At 45.0% G+C, this 18,695-nt stretch overlaps 1 protein-coding gene across 1 annotated transcript in view; it reads left to right on the forward strand.

Moving 5' to 3' along the window:
* LOC143986473 (uncharacterized) overlaps positions 1 to 18,466 on the forward strand; it is a 32,745-nt gene extending 14,279 nt beyond the window's left edge. Inside the window, exon 4 of the mRNA XM_077484816.1 lies at positions 18,301 to 18,466. Coding sequence (XP_077340942.1) covers positions 18,301 to 18,466 — 166 coding nt within the window. The remainder of the gene's footprint in view (positions 1 to 18,300) is intronic.
* Positions 18,467 to 18,695: the final 229 nt, after the last annotated feature.

The raw sequence follows: 18,695 nt of genomic DNA on the forward strand, positions 1-18,695 counted from the left end.
CTCAGGGGGGGGGGGGGGGTGCTCGCTCGTCCCCACCCCCTTTCCTGACCGGCCGGGTAGCGTGCTCGGATAGGAGTCTGATATGGACCTAGGGGGGACCCCATGCCATTTTTTTGGCATAGGGCTTCCCCTTTAAGTCCATACCAGGTGACGGGGCCAGCGCTGTGTCAATCTCGCTGTCGAAGGCGGCGACATTGACTTCCTGCGCTAGTCCCGTCTACCTGGTGCCACGTTCAAAATGAATGGACTTTCCTCCGTGTGCGGGCAAGTTGTTCATTTCAAAAGTACGGCAGACTCCCGCCATAGTCCGGCGGACCGCCGGAAAAGTCCAGTCGTGTGTGGGCAGGTCTGCTCGTTCCGAAAGTCCGGCGGACTCTCCGGCGGTTTGTCCGCCAGACTAAATCCCGCCAGATAGTCTGATCGTGTGTACGCGGCATAAGGGGGCCTAGGACTGGGGGAGATCACAAACGGTCCTTCATGTTGTGAATGATCTTGTACATTGTATTTGGGTAGAAGTCATGAAATAAGACGTTCCTATAGACCGGGCGGTTGGTATCTGTACAGTATGGCAGTACTCAGACTATTTATGTGCTCTTCCACCCCCTACTGGGCACACCTCCCAGGGATTGGCTGGAGTTCCATAAATATTCAGGCTGCGTACCCTGTTTTTTTCCCCCACTATGGTTCTGGAATCCTCTTGAAGACTGGGGGAAGTTACCGAGCAGCATCCTGTGAAAAAATGAGCGTCCGTATTCAATGAACTCCTTGCTCCGCTCATTACAGTGGAGCTGAATAAATAAATGTACATAGCGGCCTACGCTAGGAGGGTATTACATGTACAATGGCACAGCACCACCTACTGGACAGAGGAAAATCTGCACCGATCTACACAACTACAGCAGAGTGGGAAAGGGTTAGGACCTCCATGAGGTTTTCTTTTTTCCGTCCTGGTGACCCTCATTCTCCTCCGTAATAAAAATCTGACGGATGTACGAACCCTTCCCCACCCCCCATGTTCAATACCAATAAAAAAGGAAAAATAACATGGCCGTAGTTGAGCTTTAAAACTTCAAAGAAGAGTTCCTGTTGTATGCAGACAGCTTACATGACATATACAAGAAAGAAAATGTCAACTTGCAGACCAGAAAAAATACAAAGAATTAAAGTGAAGGAGCAGAGAGCCGAGATCTCCTAATCTATATATGGCTGATAAACAATGGTCTACTTGGAGCCCCCAGCGCTGGCGCTTCTTCATCCATCTTTCCTCTCCTGCCCTATAATGAGAATCTCGGCAGGTGATGTCTGCTGGTTGGGGCCTAGAGGAGCGCACAGGACCTCACATGCGCATTCTGCCAATATAATTGGCATCAGTTCTGTCAAAGAAGCTCAAGGAAACTGACAAGCAGGAGACATGTAATTATCTGGCCGGGATCTTGCCTCCGAGAGGAAATTGAACCTAATAAACTTCCCGTCCTCGGGGTCTTCAGATGGAGTCAGTGCGCCCATCGCTAACCGGAATGATTGCTATCTTAAATACAAAGAATTGGTGGGTTAATGTATCTGTCCATCTCTCAGGATCACACAGACACATCTCTGACCCCTTTGCAGCTTCTACTTAAGAGGCATCTTGGTTATTATCTAGCAAATGAGACAGACGGGGTGATAAATGGGGTCTCGTGTCTTCTGGAAACGCCACCTTATGAAGACAAGATCAAAAGTTATTTATGGCTCCTCTAAACATGCCGAATTAATGACTCTGTTGCATGGCCGGGTTCCGAAGAAGTGTGAAGAACGCTCCACTCTCGTATTCCTGAAGAATTCAGATTGTGCAAATCCCCGATGGCCAATTATTGGCACGATGCGCTCCTGACACCTACAGCTGCCTTCTTCTCGACTGGTGACCCGTGTTACCCGTACATGACGGCGTCACTTAGGCTTCGCATTCTATAACTCAGAGAAATTGTATAAATAAACCATTTCTGCATCGTGATAGGAGGGAAGAGTGTGAATGGGAAGTTTGGCACAAATACCAGTGACGAGTGATCGCATGAATTTCCGCACACGCTGCGTGGCGTGCACGCTCATGCGTTTGTGTTAATACACTCTTGCTCAAAATTATGAGCCGGCAATGGTCTTCTCATCCTGAGATACGTAAGTAAGTTGAAGTTAAAGAAAACTTGTACTGTATTGTTCAAAAAGTGTCGCGTACCTGGTGGAGATTGAGCTGGAGAGGGGGCTTCTCTCTCATCTCTTGTTCAACACCCAGGCATGTACTGGCCATAGGGACTATAGGGAGTTTCCCGGTGGGCCGATGGCTCAGTGGGCCGGTTTCAGTGACAGCCAGTGGCATCGTTGGGGGGGGGGGGACTTTTGGGGCTATAGCCCTGAATCTAGGGCCCATAGCCCCAAGTCAGTCCAGGAGTCCCCAACCACAGGGTCCCAACCCACTACCTGCCCTCTTTCTGGTGACCCTGATGTAAGGAGGGGCTCTCTGGGGACCCTGATGTAAGCCAGGGGCTCTCTGGGGAACCTGATATAAGAGAGAGGCTCTCTGTGGACCCCGGATGTAAGGGGGGGCTCTGTGGGGACTCGGATGTAAGGGGTTGGCTCTCTAGGGACCCTGATGTAAGGCTGATGATCTCTGGGGACTCTGATGTAAGAGGGGCTCTCTGGGGACCCTGATGTAAGGGGAAGGCTATATGGGGACCCTGATGTAAGGCTGATGATCTCTGGGGACTCTGATGTAAGAGGGGCTCTCTGGGGATCTTGATGTAAGGGGAAGGCTATATGGGGACCCTGATGTAAGGGGAGGCTCTCTGGGGACCCAAATGTAAGGAGGGGCTCTCTGGGGACCCTGATGTAAGAGGGGCTCTCTAGGGGCTTTTTTGTGCAATTGCATACAGTTTATATACTGTTTTTTGCGTGTTTGCAAAATTAAAGTGGGCCGGTCTGGATGAAGTCCAGGGCCAAATTTTTGTCCCAGTCCAGCCCTGTCAACGCCCCTGGTAGTGGTGACAGGAGATGTGAGATGGTGGTATGAGGATCATGTTGTGGGCAGCGCCAGCTGCTGGATGCAGGACACAGATGACTATGGACCATCAGATAAGGAGTAGACAGGGAGCAGAGGCCAGGACAAGGTCTCACTCTGTGAGAAGACAGGAGCAAAGACAGGACAGCAGTGAGGAACAAAGAGGAACATAAGGCAGAGGCAGGAAACATGCGGAGGCCAGTTCACAACATGGGCACCAAGGTACCAAATCAGGAAATGGAGTACAGAGTCCAAACTATAGGTCATACACAGGAAGGCAAGCATAGCAGGTCAGGCCGCAGGTAAATCCGGGACTAGAGGAAGACCGCTCAGCAATCTGTCCATGTCACAATCCAGCTTCAATAGGCTGTTTGACGCCAATACCAGTGGCAAGTGTACATGGGAGCTATTGCTCAGAGTTATGAACATGCAATAGTGTTGTCGTTCTTTATGGTCTCTTTATGTTCTTCTGGCTCTTTATGGTATTCTCATTCTTTACTGTCTTCTCGTTCTTTACCGGTTTCCCATTCTTTACAGTCTTCTCATTCTTTATGGTCTTCTCATTCTTTACTGTTGTTAGGTGTGACTACTACAAGTCACCTATTCATAAGTTATGTTACCGTTTCCCAATTATTATTAGAGTCTTATCTAAGCAAGGAGACACGGAAAGAGTTCTCAGTATGTCTGCTCAGACGGTCGCACTCACTCACTCTGAGGTCCTTTATTATCACACAGCTCTTTTTATACACTAAAAAAGACAGGCGTTAAAAATGTTGAAACAAAACAACTTCTATAAAAGGCAATTTCTAAGTGTCTTCTGCTTTTAGAGCTGATGCGGCAGTTGACCCTTACGACATGGTTTCCTCTTTATGTGTACGTGACTTGCACCCATCCGGCCTTTAAGGATGATGTGTCTTTTTAAAACAACTGAAAACAGACGAGATAAGCATTTAGTGAAACATACTGTCAACCATTTTTATTCTTATACCTTGATCCTCACAATTTCCCCCTTTGACATCACCCTTCCCTCTTACCCTGGGTCCACCTGAACAAGTTCTAGTCGGCCTATGTCCAAAGTACTCTCCCTGACCGCGAGTTGTCAGAGGGGTATACACCCATCCCCCTGGATAGTACCAACATCTAAAATTCAGGAAGAGTGGCTTTTCAGACAGATGGGTGATGTCAAGGAACCAAATCCACCTATCTTATCCAACTTATCAACTTACAAAAGTTCCATCTTTTCTACAGAATTTACCTTGGCTTTCTTGCAAAAGCACATGAGCAGTTTAAAACACGCATAAAGAAGAAATACAAATAAAAGCACCACTATAATTGTCATCGCTGCCTTCTTAAGCCAAGAGAATAACCCTGAGAAGCTAAAAGTTCCACCAAACGGATCCCAGTCACGGCCAATATTACGGGCCTTCTCCTGTAGATCCTTTACTTCCGTGCGGTGTTGTGCAATGATGTCATAATAATCGGGTACTTCGATGCTGGTGTTATGTATCCAAGTACAACATTCATAGTCTTCTGTGGTCTCACAGAGTCCTGTTAATGCTGCACTCATACTTTCAATCGCTAACTCATGTAATTCTATTTGTTTTGTGATGGCTCTGGTCTCTAGATTTAACTTAGTAATGTCATCAGAGTTTTTCTCCAAAATATCATTAATTATTCCAGTATAGTTATTTAGTCGCTTCATTAAGTCTATACCCCATCCTGTCCAGGACGGGAACCAAGCCCATGCCATGTCCTGCTCTAAGAATATTTCTCTCTTGCTACGATATCTGAGGGGATATCTGGGGTGCATACTAGCTTCTAGTAGGTGATCACCTCGTTCATCACCCACTACTCCCATTACTGGTACCAAACTTGCGAGTTAGCACCATCCCTGAGCCCTTCTAGGTATCCAGGTATAACACTTATCCCCACAACAGATGTATATATTGTTTCCTAGAGCTACTGATCTTGAACTGATATCATTTCTATAACGAGAGGTGTATCCATAGAGGGATAAGTTGGATACTAACCACCTAACATTATTATCCACAATGTTAGTGAGGAAGTCAGATAATGTCTGGTGTGTGCTGGAATTACTGGGGTAGAAGCTTCCATTTAATATGACAATGGACAAATTAAACTTGCTGTCTTGGCATTCTCTATTTCCTCCCGTTGTGTTCCCTAAGTTGAAACACCAGGCAGGGGGAAAGGCGAAACCATTTGATTTAAACATTACTGTCTCATTGGTATTTGTTCCAGTTATGTTAATGCTACTGTTAGCAAGGTCAGTATAATTTATAGGAACTGCCATCAGTGGTATGTTTGCTGTACTGGGGTGTAATTTACTGCAAACCCAACATTTCTCATATCCTGACTTCCGAGCATAAGCATATTTAAACTTCAGTAATAACATTTTTTTAGAAAATCCTTCATCCTTGTGAATTTCATTCTGTGAGGTAACCAAACTATTGGTCAGGATTACTGAAACAAAAAGAATAAAAAGATACATGTTGTCATTTGCCAACTGGCTCCTTTTTACAGTGTGAAGCGTGGATCCAGGCTGCTTTACCCTCCAACTTGACCGATGTGGGAGTGGTCAGCAGTACTTGATATGGTCCTTCAAACCGTGGCTCTAAAGCTTTTCTGGTATGTTTCTTTACATAGACCCAATCTCCGGGGCTCAGCGAATGAGTACCTGCTATTGAGTTAGGGTCTGGAAGAGAAGAATACACACTTTTTTGGATCTTAGTTAGATGCTGTTGTAATTGTATCACATATGCAGTCAAACTATCACATTGCAATTGCATACTCTGTGGAAAGTATAAACCTAGTCTGGGTGCATTCCCAAAAAGTATTTCATATGGGGATAACCCTGTTTTTCCCGTTGGAGTATACCTTATGGAGAACAAAGCTAAAGGCAGACATTCTGGCCAAGGTTTATTTAACTCTTGCATAGCTTTTTGTATTTTTAACTTTATTGTCCCATTTACTCTTTCTACTGATCCTGAACTCTGTGGGTGGTAAGGGGTGTGGAAACTTTGTTGAACCCCTAACATAGCCATTACATTCTGCATGATTTCTCCTGTAAAGTGTGTTCCCCTATCTGATTCTATGGTTTCAGGAAGACCAAACCTAGGTATTAACTCTGTGATCAGTTTCTTCGCTGTGGCTTTCGCTGTAGCTGATTTCACTGGATAACTTTCTGGCCAGCCTGAAAATAAGCAGATGCACACGAGACAAAATTCAAATGGGCCGCTCTTAGGCATTTGGATATAGTCAATTTGCAGTCTCTGAAAGGGATACTGGGCCCGAACCTGATGTTTATGTGGGGTTTTCACTCTCTGTCCTGGGTTATTTAACAGACAGATTTGGCATGCAGCACAGTAGTTCCTTGCAGTACTACTGAATCCAGGGGCTAGCCATCCTTGGCTTACAATCCTATACATAGAATTGGAGCTGACATGAGTGGGCAAGTGGACAGCCGCTGCCATTGCGGGGTATAGAGAGGCAGGTAGGCATATTCTGCCTCCTTCCCTCCATATATTGTCAAGGCCTGGTGCTGCTCCCATTTTTACCCATCTATCTTTCTCGCTCTCTCCTGCTTGCTCCTGTAGTTTACTCATCTGCTGCCATGTCGGTTCTGGGATGCTCACCTTTACCGTTGCTAAGGTCTCAGGGCTTACTTCCCCTAGAGCTGCTTGTTTTGCAGTTAAATCTGCAAATGCATTTCCTTTTGCCTCAATTGTTTTTGCGCTCGTGTGTGCCGCTATCTTCATAATGGCTACTCTTCTAACTTTTTGAAGATTGTTCAGGACTCTTTTGATTCCTTCACCATGTTTAACAGGTGTGCCTGCTGCTGTAAGGTAACCTCTAGCTTTCCATATGTGGCCATAATCATGTGCAACACCATAAGCATAGGCAGAGTCAGTGTAAATGTTCCCTTCTTGTCCCTCTAAGTGTTCTAAGGCTTTTTCTAAAGCTGTTAGTTCCGCTTCTTGTGCAGACATGTGTGCTGGTAATGACTTTGCCTCAATTACCTGTGTGTCCGTTACCACAGCATAACCTGTGTGATATTTACCTTTGTCATCGGCAAATCTACTACCATCTATGTACAGTGTGTGTTCTGCATTTGCAATGGGTGTGTCTGTGACATGTGGGAACCCCGTGATCTCTTGTTCCATAAGTTGAAAACAATCGTGTTCATCAGATGTTATGTCATGAAATGAAAGTGTGTCAGAATCCTGAGTTTCTTGTGCTGTGCCTTCACCATTACTCCCCCCTGTCAAATCTGTCTGTAAGGGTAGAAGTTGTGCTAAGTTAAAGGAAGTGCATCGCTGGAAGGTAACATTGGGAGGTAGGAGCAAGGTGCATTGCAGACGCAGCTGCCTCGCCATTGATATGTGCTTTGGCTGAACTTGTGACAAGATGGCGTGTATGTCATGTGTGGTATGTACCACTACAGGATTGTCTAAGACAATTTCTGAGGATTTGTCAATGATAATTGACACTGCTGCGACTGCTCGTACACAGGACGGTGATCCTCTAGAGACAGGATCGAGAGCCGCTGAGAAATATGCTACCGGCCTTTGTTTGATGTGTTGTTGTGTCAACACCCCTGTTGCGTGTCCCGTGATTTCAGCAATGTACAAATGAAATGTTTTGGTATAGTCAGGGATCCCGATCGCAGGTGCCAAAATTAGTAACTTTCTTAAGGTGCTAAAAGACTTATGACCTGCTTCTGTGAGTACATAGGGTACTATTTTCAAGCAATCATATAATGGCTGCATCAGAGAACTGGCATGTGGTATCCATTGTCTACAATATGACACTATTCCCAGAAACATACGAAGTTGCTTAAAGTTGCGTGGGATATTCATTTGTCTTATGGCCTGGACTCGTTCTTCAGTGAGGTGTCGAGTACCCTGGGATATACAGTGGCCCAAAAAGACAACCTTTTTCTGGCATACCTGTAACTTAGTTCTATTCACTTTGCACCCTTTTTCAGCCAGGAATTGTAACAATGATAGAGTGGCTTTTAAACAAGTATCGTTATCCGGACAACATAACAATAGGTCATCTACATATTGCAACAATACACAAGTGTCAGGCGGTAGCCATTCTCCTAACACTGTCTGTAGGGCTTGCGAGTATAGAGTTGGCGAATGCGCCATTCCTTGCGGTAGGCGTGTCCAGGTCAACTGGCGGTTTTTGAGACGGAACGCAAACCACGGTTGACATTCCTCCGCCAGGGGTACAGAAAAGAAAGCATTAGCCAAGTCTATAACAGTAAATGAGGAGCTATCTGATGGTACTTCTGAAAGTAAAGTATGCGGGTTTGGTACTAGTGGCGTTATTGGGACCAATATTTTGTTTACCGCCCTTAGGTCTTGTACCATTCTATACTTTACTGGGCCATCCCCCAATGTCTTTTTCTTGACCGGATACAATGGGGTATTGGCTGGTGACTGTATTTCTTTTAATGCTCCACTTTTAAGTAGAGCCTCCACTTGTAGTTCTATAGCTGCTTCCTGGGGCGCACTGAGTGGGTACTGTTTCTGCTGGGGGAGAACTGCTCCTGGAATCAGCTGTAGAGTAACCGGGGGTATGGGCAAAAGCCCAACGTCTGCTGGATGTGTTTCCCATAGTCCTTCCGGAAGGCTAGACAGAATTTGATCTATTTCCGGCGAGGGTGTATTGGACAGTTCTGGTTCTACTTCCAAACATTGTATTTTATTACAGATTTCTATACCCTCTGGGTCATCTCTTATTGCTAAGGTGACCATACCATCTGGATGATAAGTAATGTTTGCTCCTATTTTCTGAAGAATATCTGCTCCTAATAAATTAGTAGGGGCTCCTCTGGAAATCAAAAAGCGTGACAAAAACATGTGATTCCCTATTTTTACTTTTAAAGGTTTAGTCAGTGGGGCATCGGACAAAAGACCGTCATAACCACTTATGGGTATGGTGTCACGGGATGTCATGTGTGGAGGGACTACTGAATCAGATAATAAGCTGCGTGATGCTCCTGTGTCAACTAAACAAGGAATATGTTTACCTTCCACCTTCATCAACATGTGGAGCATTTTATTCTCTGATTCAGCTAGGACTGGGGCAAGTCATGCGGTCGGATCGTCCCTATCATTGGTACGCCTCTGTCTGTAGTCCCTCGTGTCTCTGTCCGTGTTTCCTTCCTGTTCGTCTTTTATTCTTTTCCTACAGTCTCTTTTTATATGTCCCACCTTGTTGCAGTAATAACAGGTAAGAGGTTTACGGGAGGAATTCCCTCCTTCATTGACCCGGGCAACAGTGTTAACTCCCGGTGTCCTTCTGGGTTTAGTTTCTGCTAAATCAGCCTCTATGCCTTGTGCTTTCTGCAACAATGTTCCTCTGTCCCGTATGGCTCTCCATTCGGGAGTACATGCCTTCAGTTTGTCACCTATTTGGGGTACTAGTCCTTCCATAAACTGTCGATTGAAAGCCCTAATGGTGACGGGTAAGGCTAAATCTAGACCTTCGTCAGCCATCATGCTTTCCATGTTGAGGTAAAATTCTGTAACAGTCTGACCTGGGGCCTGTTTTATGGGCGCTGTCGAACCCCTTTCCTGCTGTTTCCTTTGGCAAAATTCTCGTAACTGATTAATAAACAGGAGTCTAGAGTCTATATGACGGGGGTGTATTCCTGGTGGATCTGCCGCTGGATCCCCTTGTGGTCTATGTGGAGCAATTTCATTCATAAATTGATTAAACATTGTTAGTGTCATTTTATGTCTACACAAATCTTCCCCATCTTGCCAAGTTGCTTCATGTGTGTCTAGTAATTGTGTCACGAATCTACAGAATGCGGCAGGTTTTGCTACGGGATCAGGAGCATTCTGTATTAATGCCATAAGAGTGTCAGCCGACCAAGGTGTCCATGTCCTCAGAACGACTTGTCGAGTCACTGTAGGTGGCTGTCCTGCTTGACCCGCATTTGGATTATTTACTTGTATTACCCTAGTCCGACTGTGGACTGGAGCTAGGGGCTCTGGTCTTTGAGCGCCGCAATGTACACATTCCTGTGCCCAGTCTGTATTCTGGGTACCGCATACTCGGCATACCCATCCTCTTCCTCTTAAGGAAGGATAAAGTTTTGGTCTTTCGCTACCTGGTGTGGTAGTGGTATAAGGAGGTGGAGTACCTTCCGTTTTTACTCCATCCTCGGGAGCAGAAGGAAGACTCTTGCGTCGGACCTTCATGTCCCATCCACCCTGTTCATGACAATACTTCCATCCCTCCTCTTTAGCCCTGTTGGAAACCTTAATTAAACATTGTATTTGTGATACCCATCTGTTCTGCAGGACCTCCCCCTGTCTGTCTCTCTTTATATTCTCCCAACCTTCTACACTTAGCCCATTTTCTCCATCCATTCCAAATTTCTTGAGAACCCTATTCGTGCCCTGTGCCTTGTCCTTCCCATACAACATTGTAATTATGTCTTTAACAGCATAACATTTCTGAGATTCCTCCTGGGGTTTACCATGTGTCTGGCCCATTTTGACAGTCCTGCCTAGGTGGCGTTTGGATCACTTACTAAGTGTCTCGTTGCCTTCTCCTCCTAGGGTGCCAAAATACTAAAAACCCTCTCCTATATGAGATTTCTGAAATCGAATTACTTTATATGCTAGCCAACTGGCAAATATTATGACCAGACTGACAGCTACAACATATACAAGCATTCCTTTTGGTGGCCAAACACATATAACTAGATCTCCGGGCTTTGTGGAGACCTTATTCCCTTCCCATTACCATGGAATCTCTCAGCAATCGTTTCTTATTCCTGCTTTATTGAGGCAGTCAGGACTTATACTTTCAACCCGTTTTTAGGCTCATGAATCAAAAAGCGTATATCAAACTTAAGTGTCGGACCCCCAAGTACTCTTACGAGTTAAGGGCGCATTCCGTTACTCATTGGGATGATATATGTTTCAATTCACACCATACAAACAGGGCTTATCTCAGTCACAACAGACAGATGACAAGGAGACAGACAAGAAACAACGGTAACATGAGTCAAATATTAAATTCAAGACTCGCTTACTACAGAGGTTGGTTTTACCTGAAGAACAATACAGACAGATCGGGTGGGCACAAATCTAAGAAGCACAGAGTTTATAAGAAAATAAAGCTTTTCTTACCTGCGCAGGTTTTGTCTGTGGTTCCTGATGTGCCCGACCTCTTCGTTCCGTCCTTATGTTCGTTCGCCTCTTGTAGTTTCTTTAGCAAAGTCCCTTGTTCGTGCGCCAAAAATGTTAGGTGTGACTACTACAAGTCACCTATTCATAAGTTATGTTACCGTTTCCCAATTATTATTAGAGTCTTATCTAAGCAAGGAGACACGGAAAGAGTTCTCAGTATGTCTGCTCAGACGGTCGCACTCACTCACTCTGAGGTCCTTTATTATCACACAGCTCTTTTTATACACTAAAAAAGACAGGCGTGGGAGTGCGCATGCGCGGCGCCCTGTGATGGACGCTTGAACACAGGGCTCCGCACCGCCCCAGCCAGATCGCACACTTAGCGGCCGAACACCGCAGCGGATCGGGACCAAAGTGCCTGCGGAGGTGCCCGCTGACACGGGGGCACTTTTTAATGTACGCGGGGGCCGTCAGGAGGGGTTTAAAATCCCGTTTTGAGGGACTCCCGGGAGCGGCCGAAAAATCCAAGATGGCGGCGGAGCGGCCGCCTCACGAGGCTCACACAGGCTCCTCAGGCTCATCTCCCTGGCGTGACAGACTGCATGAGGAGGTATGCGGAGAGGGTATCTCACACTTATCCCAGGGAGGGCCTTTATCCCCTGCTACCACTGTCTCCCTGCTTAATCAGACGCTGGAGGAAATTCAGGGGCTTTCCCCTGGAGGGGAACACACAGGCAGGATTCAGAGTGCTTTATCTTACAAGGAGGCAGCCCTGCTCATCCCTCAGCCATCCCAGTCTCCTCAGGCACAGGACATGTCAGTGCTCTTTTCTAAATTTGCTGAAATGCTTGATAGAGGGCTAGCACAGACTGCATCTGTAATCACTTCTGATATCAAAGCTGATCTTCATATGCTGGGGAACCGAATTGAAAATATTGAACTCAAATTGGACGCCACAGTTGACCGGGTGAACCAGAATACTGATCGATTTCAAGAATTACATGAGCAACTCGAAGGGGCGTACGCCAAAATTGATGATTTGGAAAATAGATCGCGCAGACTGAACTTTCGCGTCAGAGGACTACCTGAGTCCGTCACTGATGTGCATGAAGCAGTGCATTCTCTTATCAAGTCCCTTATACCTGACATAAGATCACACAGATTGGAATTAGACCGTGCACATAGAGCTCTGGGCCCTCCCCGCAAGGATGGACTCCCTCGCGATATTGTAGTCAAACCTCACTATTTCAGCGTTAAGGAAGAGGTTATGAAGAGGGCCCGGTCTTCGCCTCAAATTCAGTTAATGGGTCATCAAATACAAATTTACGCAGATATCTCTCCCTCCACCATTCAAAAGCGGCGTTCCCTCAAACCTTTGTTAACGATCCTGACGCAGAAGAATATCAAATACTGGTGGATGTTCCCGTTTGGTCTGAAATTTGACTTTAATGGTAAACCTTATCGCTTCTCTTCACTGCAGGACGGGGAACATTTGCTACGAAAACTGGGTCTTATTCCCACGGATCCTCCTTCACCCATGCAGACCTCCTCTTCTGGGATGTCCAAGCGACCACCACCATCTAGCCCACTCACTTCCCTCTGGGTCTCGCCCAAGCACAAGAAAGCAAAGGATGGACTTCCTCCATGATTTTGTGACTCTCCTCTTCCGGGTTTCTATTTTTGTCATACGATTTTTTGGGCAGAGTTCACTCTGACCAGGGGCCTCAGGGCCAGTTGAAAACTTTTTGAAAAATTATTTTTTTTTTTTTTGGGTTTTTGCCCATTGGACATTATTACACCTTAGTGCAGGCCTTATCTCAGGCCTTTAATTTGCGTTATTTGGTCTTCAGTTTTTTAAAAATTGATTATTGGTGTTCGGTTTTTCTATATTTTAATGCATGCTTATTCATTAGTGTTGTGGGGGTTGGGGCGTTTCTCCTGCGCACTCACTCTATCCTGGGTGAGAGATTCCCTAGTGGAGTGTTCTTATCTAGGATGGGTCATTCCTCCTTTGGGGGGATTATGTGGTTGGTGGCTTCGGGCGGAGGGATTCTGTCCTCTCCTCCGTCTCGAATCCACTGTTTTTCTTTTATTTTTATCTCTTCTTTTTATTCTCTCTCTCTTTACCCATTCTCTTCTTCCCTTTTTGCAGCTCTAGAAGTGGACCCCCTCACCTGTGACACGCGAAATGACGCTTGGTGGTTCTCATGGATTCTCTGGAACTCGCATCTGGCATATAGCGCGAAGGTAGGCTTACAGAGATTTCCTGCCTTCGGTACCTCTCTGCTCCATGGCTAATCCCCCCAGTAATAGCACTTCATTACGCCTAGCTTCTCATAACGCCCAAGGCCTTAATTCCCCGGTCAAACGTAAAAAAATTTTCCAACAATATTACGGCCAAAAAATTGATATCTTATTCCTTCAAGAAACACACTTCCCTAAATCGTACCAACCATCTTTCATTCTTGCCAAATTTCCCAAATTTTTCTTAGCCAACGCTGACAATAAAACGAAAGGGGTGGGTATTTTCTTTGCACGTGGGGTTCAGTTTTCGGAGGTCTCCATTTTTAGAGACCCTGGAGGCAGATTCCTACTTGTTAAGGTTCTCATAGATGATCAAATTTATTCTCTTATTTCCTACTATGCACCGAATAAAGGACAAGCGCAGTTTTTTCAATCCATGTTCAATACCCTAACCCCAATAACAGAAGGTTTTGTCATTTATGGTGGGGACTCTAACCTTGCGTTCGACTGTGGTGTCGACAAATCACGTCCCCCAGGAAAGGATAGGGTCCGTCCGACCAAGCAGAGTCTGAAAGTTGCTAGACAACTGTTTCATTATGGTCTAGTAGATATATGGAGGGAACTTAATCCTAGAACTCGGGACTATACTCATTATTCTAGTCCTCACCAAACCTTCGCTAGAATTGATCACTTTTTTGTCCTCCAACAACATATTCCGCTGGTTCAAAGGGCAATCATTAAAGACTCTGCTTTGTCGGATCACTCCGCAGTTCTTCTCTCTCTCCAGGGTGGCTCACTCCCGCGATCGGGATTTCATTGGAGACTGAATGCTTCCATACTTAGTAACCCGGTTCATGTGACTGAGATAGAGAAACACATACAGGATTATTTCCACCTCAATGACGTGGACGACATCTCCCCTTCGTCGCTCTGGGCGGCTCATAAGGCCACCATTAGGGGTACCTTTATTCAAATCTCCACTAGACTTCGCAAGGCTCGCAAAGTAGACATAGATAGGCTTGAGAAGGAATTCTCCTCCTTAAGCAAATTAAATAAAGCTCATCCCTCTAAACTCACTGCTGACCAGCTTAATGCTACCCGCACCAATCTAAACCTTGCACTAACAGCTGTAGCAGAAAAAGATCTCAGATGGGAAGGGGGACGCTTCTATCATCAAAGTAACAGATTAGGCACATTACTTGCTAAAAGACTAACCCCCAAAACCAGACTGTTTTCTCTTCCCAAGATAAGATTGAAAGACGGGTCTCCCTCTCAGAATCCCCGTAAAGTTTTGGCCGCTTTCCACGACTTTTATCTCTCTCTTTACGGTAGCAAGGTTGACTGTTCATCTCCCGATGATGTCCACTCTTTTTTACAATCGATACAAATCCCTAATTTAAAAGGTCGCCATAGGGATGAAATGGATGCGCCAATTTCGGCTGAGGAAATAGAAGGGGTCATCAAAAATCTAAAGACCAACTCCGCTCCTGGGCCGGATGGGTTCTCTGTTCATTACTATAAACACTTTTCTCATGTCTTAGCCCCTTACTTAGCACGCTTCTTTAATCACCTTCGGTCTGGTTCTTCCCTGGATAAAGCCCTGAACTCAGCTTTCGTTACGGTCATACCTAAACCGGGAAAAGATCCCAGTTGTGTTGCTAATTATAGACCGATATCCTTGATAAATAATGATCTTAAAATCCTAACGAAACTTCTAGCAAATCGACTCTCTAACTTCATCAATCTTTATATTCACGCTGACCAAGTGGGCTTTATCCCGGGAAGACAGGGACCGGATCAGATTAGGAGGGCAGTGGACGTAATTTCGCTCCTGGGATCGAAGTGGGATGGGGGACCCCCCCAACAGGGTTGCCTCCTTTCTCTTGATCTTATGAAAGCGTTTGACTCGGTTTCCTGGTCTTTCCTGTTTTCTACCCTGGAAAGATGGGGTTTTGGTGAGTCATTTATGAATATCATTCATGCTCTCTACTCAAACCCAGAAGCCCAAATTAAGATGCAAGGTTACTATTCCAGCCCTTTCCCGATTCTCAGGGGCACGAGACAAGGATGCCCCTTATCGCCCCTGCTCTTTGCCATGATCATTGAGACTCTGGCAGTAGCGATTAGAGCGAACCCAGACATTACAGGTGTACGGTGTGGCCCTCAAACTCATAAATGTGCCTTGTTTGCGGATGACGTTCTGCTTTTTATTACTCATCCTACCACATCGCTCCCAGTTCTCTGCAGACTTCTCAATGATTTTGGTGAACTCTCGGGCCTTAAGGTCAATTATGCGAAATCCTCTGCACTTAACATTAACCTTCCATTATCACTTGTCTACCGACTAAAATCTAGCTTCAAGTTCACATGGTCTGACTCTTCCCTCCCTTACTTAGGAATACACCTGACGGCCTCCATTGACAGATTATACAATGCTAACTTTCCCTCGACTTTTCGCAAATTGGAGGAAGATCTCGTCTTTTGGGACTCACTTAAATTATCTTGGTTAGGTAGGGTGAATTCAGTAAAAATGACTCTTCTCCCACGTATCCTGTATCTTTTTCGGTCTCTACCTATCCTGGTACCTAAGGATCGTATCCGTATCTTTCAGGCCAGAATTATGAAATTTATTTGGGGATCCAAAAGCCACAGACTATCGAAGGAAACTATGTTTCGTATGAAAAATCAAGGGGGTCTTGGAGTCCCCAACATTCTCTGGTATTATAAGGCGGCACAACTCTCCCAATTATCAACGGTTTATTTAAAAATCGCTCACCCGGATTGGGTAAATATGGAAAGACAGGCAGTTCCCAACTTTACACTTGACTATCTTCTTTGGTGTGCACCTAAGATCAGACCAGCCATACTAGCACCTACACTCTCACACTCAATTGCTCTCTGGGACTCCACGAAAGCAAATCCACATATTACCTCCAACTGGAAGCCCCTCTCTCACGTTTTTAGGAACCCTCTATTTCCTCCGGGCCAGGACATTAAGGCATTTCGTTGGTGGCTCGACAAGGGCATTTATAGGATTGGCCACCTAGTCTCCCCCTCAGGTCCTTTTTCTCTAAGTCATTGTCTGAGGAAACTGCACATGCCAGTCTCGGAAAAATTCAGATTCCAACAAATCTCTCATTTCCTCAAATCTCTAGGATTGTCCTCAGGCTCTCCTCTCTCAATTACTGAATATGAACTTTGGGGTGGCCAGGCCATGGAGCAGAGAGGGGGGATTTCTGTGATTTATCGCGCGCTTGCCCAAACAGAATCTAAAACGCTTTTTATGCGGGAATGGGAAAATGATCTCCAGCAGCAATGGTCTTTAGGCGATTGGCACATGGCAACTCGTGCGGCAGCTAAAGGCTTACTCAATACAACTCTTATTGAAGCTAACTTAAAGGTTCTTATGAGGTGGTATATGGTTCCTCTGAGACTAGCCAAAATATACCCACACGCTTCTCCCCTCTGTTTCCGCGAATGTGGTCACATTGGCTCGATGTTACACATTTGGTGGGAGTGCCCCAAAATTAGAAACCTATGGAATAAGGTATTCCATATTATCCGGAAGATCACAACCTTGCCTATCCACAAAACGCCTCAAATAGCCCTTCTAAATTTCCCTCTACAGGGGGTTCCGAAATTAACACAACATCTCATTAGATTTATTCTCATTGGTACCAAACTTACCATTGCCAGGGCCTGGAAGCAGCCCACTGTTTCCTTGGGATTGGTAAAAAGGAAAATATCATGGATCATGATTCAAGAAAAGATAGTGAGCATCTTCCTTGACAAGGTAGATAAACACTCAGCGACATGGGATCCGTGGATCAGATACACCACCAAGTGTCTTCATTCTCCTGAGCAACGTTCGTGAGCCAGGTGAGAGCGGTCCATTTCGATAGTTTCTTCTATCTCAACTGTTCCCTACTATCTCTACTTTTCCTTTTCCTCTCTTTTCTTCATCTTTTCTTTCTCTTTACTGTTTTTTCTATATCTAGTGCTCTCTTTGATACCGTATCTAGGTTCAACATTGGGTTTCTATACTCTATAAGAGTGCAACATTACCATGCTAAATGTGTTACATGACTTTCGCAGGGCAATTGCCTTTCGTTAGCTCTAACAGCTCTTTAATTATCTGATACGAGTTATTTTCACTCGCTTAGGCAAAAGGGTTTTTTTTTTTTTCCTACCTAGACCAGTTGATAGGTTATTTGCAGGCTTATGGTATTCTTTTTTTCTTTTTTTTTTTGGGGTCTGAACCTTCAGGTGTCCGACACAGTGTGATCCCATTTGGGGTGTCGGACACGAGTGATCTTTCACTATTGTTTAGCTGTTAGTATTATGGGTTCTTAATCCCAAGTGTTGCTATGTATCCCTGCAGATATCTCTCGTGATACTCTTTGTATACCAGTTTGTATGCCTACCTTAGTCATCTCAACTATTCTAGACTTTATTTAGCAAACCTTATGCTTTACTCTCTATCTATGTGAAACTCATTGTTGTCAGCTATCACTTTGAGCACAGATCTGCTGTTGTTATATATTTCATTGTTATTTCAATAAAAATCTATTGAAAGTAAAAAAAAGACAGGCGTTAAAAATGTTGAAACAAAACAACTTCTATAAAAGGCAATTTCTAAGTGTCTTCTGCTTTTAGAGCTGATGCGGCAGTTGACCCTTACGACATGGTTTCCTCTTTATGTGTACGTGACTTGCACCCATCCGGCCTTTAAGGATGATGTGTCTTTTTAAAACAACTGAAAACAGACGAGATAAGCATTTAGTGAAACATACTGTCAACCATTTTTATTCTTATACCTTGATCCTCACACTGTCTTCTCGTTCTTTGCAGTCTTCTCGCTCTTTATGGTCTTCTCCTTCTTTACGGTCTTCTCCTTCTTTACGGTCTTCTCGTTCTTTACCGGTTTCCCATTCTTTACAGCCTTCTCATTTTTTATGATCTTCTCATTCTTTATGGTCTTCTAGTTCTAGAACTTTTCTTGCAAGAAGTTAAATGAAGAAGAGATAAACAGTACTACACAATATGTAGACAATGGCAAGCCTGTAGGTCATACACAGGAAGACAAGCATAGTAGGTCAGGTCACAAATAAATTGGGGAGAGACTAGCAGAAGACCACCCAGCAATCTGTCCATGTCACAATCCAGCTTCAATAGGCTGTTTGGCGCCAATACCTGTGACAAGTGTACATGGGAACTATTGGTAAGAGTTCTGAACATGCAATGGA

Source organism: Lithobates pipiens, unplaced genomic scaffold (genome assembly GCF_037356315.1).
Source record: "Lithobates pipiens isolate NorthernLeopardFrog02 unplaced genomic scaffold, aLitPip1_a1.2 Scaffold_162, whole genome shotgun sequence".
Lineage (NCBI taxonomy): Eukaryota > Metazoa > Chordata > Amphibia > Anura > Ranidae > Lithobates > Lithobates pipiens.